This window comes from Oratosquilla oratoria, chromosome 15 (assembly GCF_046742065.1).
Source record: "Oratosquilla oratoria isolate Oo_2021 chromosome 15, ASM4674206v1, whole genome shotgun sequence".
Lineage (NCBI taxonomy): Eukaryota > Metazoa > Arthropoda > Malacostraca > Stomatopoda > Squillidae > Oratosquilla > Oratosquilla oratoria.
The window spans coordinates 12,426,645-12,434,144 of NC_134791.1; the positions used below are offsets into that span (position 1 = coordinate 12,426,645).

The 7,500-nt window shown below is 42.1% G+C and overlaps 1 protein-coding gene across 3 annotated transcripts in view; it reads right to left on the reverse strand.

The window, feature by feature from the left end:
* The window catches only part of slo (calcium-activated potassium channel slo), a 1,028,496-nt gene that overhangs the window by 510,312 nt on the left and 510,684 nt on the right, over positions 1-7,500 (reverse strand). For all 3 annotated transcript variants that reach the window (XM_076198561.1, XM_076198560.1, XM_076198559.1), the window contains exon 6: positions 1-3. This exon is cut by the window's left edge and continues 165 nt beyond it. In XM_076198561.1, the coding sequence (XP_076054676.1) occupies positions 1-3 (3 nt within the window). The remainder of the gene's footprint in view (positions 4-7,500) is intronic.

Genomic DNA, 7,500 nt, shown 5'->3' on the forward strand with positions numbered 1-7,500 from the left:
GAGCTGGTGGAAAATACAACTTGTATAAGAAACTGGTAGTCCAAAGAAATCTAAAAAAAATAATCTAATATGAATGTGTATATAAATATGAGTATTGCTTATTGTATACTTTTAAGTCACTGGTCAGAGATACAGACAGAGAGATAAAGGTGGTGATGGAAAGGGGGAGGGGGGAAAGCAAGGAGTATTGCTTACTGTACACTTTTAAGTCACTAGTCAGAGATATAGACAGAGAGATAAATAAAGGCAGTGAGGGAGTGGGGGAGGGGGAAAGCGAGGGAGGGTGAGAGATAATTATATAGATACCTGCAATGTGAATAAAAATGCGAGAAGGTGAACAATTAACACTTAAATTTTCACAAACTATAAACAAATGCTTATGATGGCAACAACTTAATTGAGACTTAGGCAGAAAAAGTGCCATTCCCTCTATATCAATGCAAAAAAGAAAAAGAAAATAACTAAATAAATAAACTTTTTTAATTGCTTTGACATGGTGAAGTACTTCATGGATCTGGTTCCAGCAATCAGTTGATCAATCCGTTGCCCCTGGTCTCTCTTGCAGAAGATTCACAGCCTCCAGGAAACTAGCAACAGCTTCCAGGTGGGACCATAAGTCATTTAGAGAAGAGATACTGTGTTGCTGTCTAGAGAGTATTAGTGTGGGGCACTGTAGTATGAGGTGTTCTGTTTTCTGTGTGGTGGATGCATCCAGGACAGTTTGAATATGTGGCTATGCTTATTAGGTGTTGGTGTGGTTTTAACAATGGATGGTGTCCTGAGAGCAGATGTGCTAGTGTGGTTCTTGAATGGTGTGGGCGGGTCATTGTTGGATTATAGAGTTTGGTAGACTTTCTTGAAGGTCTTTTTAGTAGTTTATGAAAGTCCTCTTAGATGTGGGTTGTAGTTTTTCTTCCAATTCAGTGGTGATCTTAACTGGGGCGTGATCAGATGATAGGTTTTATATGGTTTGCCATGGGGTTTGAGTTTGTATGAAGGGTGAACACATTGTTATGATATGTTGGTTGTTGATCGTATTAGAGAGGTAGTATGGTGGGGTTGTTGCTGAAGTTAATTATGCCTAGGTTGGGAAGTTCTTCAAGAATTTTGTGTCCTCTGATCTGCTGTTTGAGTGCCAAGTCAGTATGGATGGTGCACATTCAGATCATCTACCAATATGTGGTTTGTTATTGAGTTGAATGGTTGGAACTTTAGGATAAAGATAATCATGCAAAGGCATAGAAGCTCTTAGAGGAAGCCAAAGTCAAAAATGAAATGAAGATGGAAGAAGAAAAACAGCATTTTTTTTTTTGAGTTGTCAATCAGGAGGTGAGGAAACAGTTTCTTGAAAAACAGGAAGGAAGTATTGCACAGGAAATACTACAAAGGAAATTTAAATTAGCCTAAGCTAATGTAGATGGTTTACTATCAGAACTATTTGAGGGTAAACAAGCCTGATATTTTGTGCTTGGTGGAGATCAAATTCCCCCAAAATTTTGATCTACAGCTGAGAAACAATAGAGAAACCTTCTGGTGAGGAGACAGAAGATAAAATGGGTGGAGGGGTCATGGTTGGTGTGAGAAATGACATACAGGTGGAAGAAGCAAATCTGAGTGAAGTCAAGGCTGAAGCCATTCATATGTGCATTAAAACTAAAAGGCAGAATAGAAGAGACTTTATGGTGACATACGTCACCCCCTTCAAGATAAGAAATTGGAATGAATCTGATATATAAAATGTTGTTGAACAGATTTCTCCTAAAGAAAATTACTGAAGAAGGTAACAATTTAGTACTCACTGGGGATTTTAATTACAAAAAGGTAAACTAAAAGGAAAGGGAAGCAAGTGACAATGCAGATTCCTGGGAAAATACCCTGCTGATTATAGCAAAAGCCAAACATCATCAGCTCCTTCAACTACCTTTACTCCACAGGAAGAAGTAGCTATGTAACAATTGAATTTCAGCAGGATGATGCAGAAATTGAGCTCAGGAACTTAACAAACAGGCAAGGGAGACTCAATTTTGGGAAGGCTGATTACTCAGGTTTGAAGAAATTCTTTGAAGAAGAGAATTGGAGGAGTTCATAAATACTGCAGAAATAAGGAGGAAATGGGAAAATTTTCTTGACATTTACAACCAGGGAGTATTCAAACATGTGTCAAAGATAAGTGGAAGGAAAAAATAGAAACAAGACTGGTTCAACAAAAGGTGTGAGATTGCAAAAGCCAGGGGACAAGGCTTGGGGAAAATGGAGGAGGAGAAGAAGCAATAAAACAAAAGAAGCTTACAAACAAGCTAGAAATGACTATACAAATCCACATGAAGGAAGAGGGTAATTTTGAAAGGGATGTTGTAGACAAATGCAAAGATGAACCAAAACTCCTTTACACATTTATAAATAGTCAATTGTTACACAAGGAAGTAATCATGAAGCAATTAGCTGGTGGTATGGTTTTTGACAAGGCCTCAGCTTTGGCAGAAATAATGAATGTAATTTTCCAATCTGTCATCACAAAGTGAAGGAAACAATAATTTGGGTCAAGAAGATGTGAATGAAGAAGTAAGGTAAGTGCTCAATCTGTTGGGATCATTGGATGTTACAAAAGCTTCAGTACCTGGTATGATCTCAAACTGGATACTTAAAGAATTTAAGGGACAACTGGAGGACAAGATTCACAGTTTTATCAGAAAAGGACTATGGTATCAATTCATACATACATACATATAAAAAGGCTTTTTCCCCCTTACAAGGGAGGTAGCCAAAAAGGAAAAGGCATAAAATCATTCCCACCCATTCCATCCCTGAATACACTCCACACCCCTCCACCCTCCCTCTTATCTTAGCACCTCCTGGATGACGGATCATCCCTACACCTTGTCCACTGCCCTGGTTCAGAAGCAGTGTCGCAAGACACAGCACATCCACAGCAAGGCCGCTTCATTAAATCGGCGACCCCCCCTCTCCGTCCCCCATTGATAAAAGGAGAAGACGGAGAGAAATCCCTTCGGGCTGCGTCAAATTTTGCTCACACATACTACCTCACCCCCCATTCCACCTCATGCATCACAACATCATCCATATACAACCATTCTCCATTCACCCCTATCTTCTGTCCTCTCCCGTCCTTCCTCAACAGACATTACCCTCTTCCCCAAAGCCCCCTTCACCCCATCCATCCACCTCATCCCAGGACTTCCCTTCATGTTCACTCCCTTCACATCTGCCTTCAATACTTCTTTTACTAGTCTTTCTTCACTCATTCTTTCCATGTGTCCAAACCATCCTAATACTCTTTCATCAACCCTATCTCCCAACTCCCTTTTCACCCCTGTTCTCCTCCTCACCTCCTCATTTCTCACTCTAGCCTAGTAACCCCCATCATACTTCTCAGACACCTCATCTCAAACACATTCAAACTCCTTCTCTCTTCTTTTCTTATGTTCCATGTTTCTGTCCCATACAGTCTCCTCTTAGCATCCATTCCCAAATGTCTATTCCTCAATACACTTTTTAATCCGCCAAGGCATTTATTTGCTTCTCTCAATCTACATTCTACATCCACCTTCACTCCACCTTTTCCTGCCACATTTGCACCCAAGCATCTAAAACTATCCATTTCCTCCAGTTGCTCTCCCTTAATGCTCACTTCCAGTCTACTGCCACTTTCACCCCATGTACATCTCATCACCTTACTTTTACCCACATTTATATTTTGCTTTCTTCTATTACACACTCTCCCAAACTCTGTCACCAACTTCCTCAATCCCTCCTCTGATCCTGCCACTAGCGCAGTGTCGTCAGCAAACAACAGCTGGCTCACCTCCCACTTTTCTCCATTTTCTTTAACCATCTCCAATCCCTGACTCACTACCCTTGCATTTACCTCTCGCACTACCACATCCATGTATAAGTTGAACAGCCAGGGCGACATAACGCATCCTTGACGAAGTCCCACCTTTACCTCAAACCACTCACTCTCTCCATTTCTAATCCTGACACAAGCTCTACTACTCTCATAAAAACTCTTGACAGCTCCTAGAAGCTTTCCTCCTATCCTGTATATCCGCAAAACCTCCCACAGTGCCTTTCTATCTACCCTGTCATAAGCTTTTTCCAGATCCATAAAAGCCCAAAAAACATCCTTCCCCTTTCCTATAGCTTTCTCACATATCTGTCTTACCACAAAAATCTGATCTACACAACCTCTACCCGTCCTAAATCCACACTGCTCCTCACCAATTACTCCCTCTCTTCCTCTTCTAATCCTCTCAATCAAGATCCTCCCATAAGCCTTCCCAACTACACTTAACCCCTTCCATACGGTGCCGCACACGTAGGCGTCATGGACTTAGATCTCAGTGGCAGCAGCCAATGCCAGCCGTACGACGTGTCGTAATAATACTCGCATCATAAAATATAGTCACCGCTTATATCGATCGTTCTCTCTTTCACCCGCGAATTTTGAATACCACAGAGAATGGGATTCAGGGCACATTTGAGAGAATGTAAAAACACAGAGGTGACTACAATAAATATAATCAAGACGCCGATATGGCAGCCTCGCGAATACACTCGCTCCCCATGACGCCTACGTGTGCGGCACCGTATGGAAGGGGTTAACAAGCTAATCCCTCTGAAACTACTACATTCACACTTGTCCCCTTTTCCCTTGTAAAGTGGAACTATACAGGCACTCCTCCAGTCCTCCAGCACTCTACCCTCTCTCCAGCAAACATTAAATAACCTCACCAGCCAGTCCACCATCACTGTACCTCCTTTTTTTAGACATTCTGCATGGCATCCATCCAGACCAGGTGCCTTACCTGCTTTCATCATCTTAACAACTGCCTTCACTTCATCCTTCCTTATTTCTCCTCCATTTTCCTCACTCATCACGGTCATTTTCTTAGCATTTCCCACTGCAACTATCTTTCCCTCCCTATCCTCCTTCACATTTAGCAACTCCCTAAAATATTCTGCCCATCTTCCCCTTACTGCCTTCTCTTCCATCATCATCTCTCCATCTGCACCTTTTACCTTTTCTTCTCTTCTTGATTCGCCTCCTCTTCCTCTCTTAATTTCTTTCCAAAACATCTTTTTATTACTTTCAAAATTTTCTGTCATACTCTTACCTCATTTCACATCTGCTCTCCTCTTTGCCTCCTTTACCTTTTGCTTTACTTCTCTTTTCTTTTCTCATATGACTCCCTCGTCCTATTTTGTAACCAATCTGAGAAAGCTTGCTTCTCTTCTACAGCCTTCTTTGTTTCCTCATCCCACCATTCACTACCCTTCCTTCTATTTCCTCCTGTCCTTCTTGTTCCACACACCATCTTTGCACACTTTGTGACTCCCTCCTTGAACCATCCCCATTCCTCCTCCACACCTAGCTCTACTCTATCCTTCACTCCCTCCCACTCCCTCCTTCAGCTTCTTCTTGTACTCCTTCTCCTTTTCCTTTTCATTCCTTTTCATTCATTTTCATTCATCCTTTTCAATTCATAAATGTAGAAATAAGGCAATATCACTAGATTATAGGCTGGTATTACTGAACTAGGAGTGGAGAGGAATGGGGATGGTTCAAGGAGGGAGTCATAAGGTGTGCAAAGATTGTGTGTGGAACAAGGAGGGCGGGAGGAAATAGAAAGAAGGGTAGTGAGTGGTGTGATGAGGAAGCAAAGAAGGGTGTAGAAGAGAAGAAGCAGGATTTCATAGATTGGCTACAAATTAGGCCGAGGGAATTGTATGAGAGGTACAAAGTAAAGAGAAAGGAAGTTAAGCACAAGATAAAGGAAGCAAAGAGGAGAGCAGATGTGAAATGGGGAAAGAGTATGACAGAAAATTTTGGAAGTAATAAAAAGATGTTTTGGAAGGAAGTTAAAAGAGGAAGAGGAGGCGAATCAAGCAGAGAAGAAAAGGTAAAAAGTGCAGATGGAGAGATGATAATGGAAAAGAAGGCAGTGAGAAGAAGGTGGGGAGAGTATTTTAGGGAGTTGCTAAATGTGAAGGAGGATAGGCAGGGAAAGGTAGTTGCAGTGGGAAGCGCTAAGAAAATGAGAGTGATGAGTGAGGAAAATGGAGGAGAAATAGGGAAGGAGGAAGTGAAAGCAGCTGTTAAGATGATGAGAGCAGGTAAGGCACCTGGGTTGGATGGATGCCATGCAGAATGTCTGAAGAAAGGTACAGTTATGATGGACTGGCTGGTGAGGTTATTTAATGTTTGTTTAAGAGAGGGTAGAGTGCCAGAAGACTGGAGGAGTGCCTGTATACTTCTGCTTTACAAAGGAAAGGGGGACAAGTGTGAGTGTAGTAGTTACAGATGGATCAGCTTGTTGAGTGTAGTTGGGAAGGCTTATGGGAGGGTCTTGATTGAGAGGATTAGGAGAGGAACAGAGGGAGTAATTGGTGAGGAGCAGTGTGGATTTAGGACAGGTAGGGGATGTATGGATCAGATTTTTTTGGTAAGACAGATATGTGAGAAAGCTATAAGAAAAGGTAAGGATGTTTTTTGGGCTTTTATGGATCTGGAAAAGGCTTATGACAGGGTAGACAGGAAGGCACTGTGGGAGGTACTGCAGATATATGGGATAGGAGGAAAGCTGTTAAGAGCAGTCAAGAGTTTTTATGAGAGTAGTAGAGATTGTGTTAGGATTAGAAATGGAGAGAGTGAATGGTTTGAGGTAAAGGTGGGACTTCGTCAGGGGTGTGTTATGTTGCCCTGGCTGTTCAATCTTTACATGGATGAGGTGGTACGAGAGGTGAATGCAAGGGTAGTGGGTCAGGGATTGGAGATGATTAAAAAATGGAGAAAAGTGGGAGGTGAGCCAGTTGTTGTTTGATGACGACACTGCGCTTGTAGCAGGATCAGAGGAGGGATTGAGGAAGTTAGTGACAGAGTTTGAGAAGGTGTGTGAAAGAAGGAAGCTGAAGATAAATGTGGGCAAAAGTAAGGTGATGAAATGTACAAGGGGAGAGAGTGACAGTAGGCTGGAAGTGAGCATAGGATGAGAAACTGGAGTAAGTGGATAGTTTCAGATACTTGGGTGCGAATGTGACAGGAAAGGGAGGAGTGGGGGTGGAGGTAGAATGTAGATTGAGAGAAGCGAGTAAATGCCTTGGTGGATTAAAAAGTGTTATGAGAAATAGACATCTGGGAATGGATGCTAAGAGGAGGTTATTTGAAGGAGTGATTGTGCCAACAGCAATGTATGGGGCAGAAACATAGAACATAAGAGAGGAAGAGAGAAGGAGTTTGAATGTGTTTGAGATGAGGTGTCAGAGAAGTATGATAGGGGTTACTAGGCTAGAGTGAGAAATGAGGAGGTAGAAAAGGAGCTGGGAGATAGGGTTGATGAAAGAGTATTAGGATGGTTTGGACACATGGAGAGAATGAGTGAAGAAAGATTAGTGAAAGAAGTGTGGAAGGCGAAGGTGGAAGGAGTGAATATGAGGGGGTGTCCTAGGATGAGATGGATGGATGGGGTGAAAGGGGCTTTA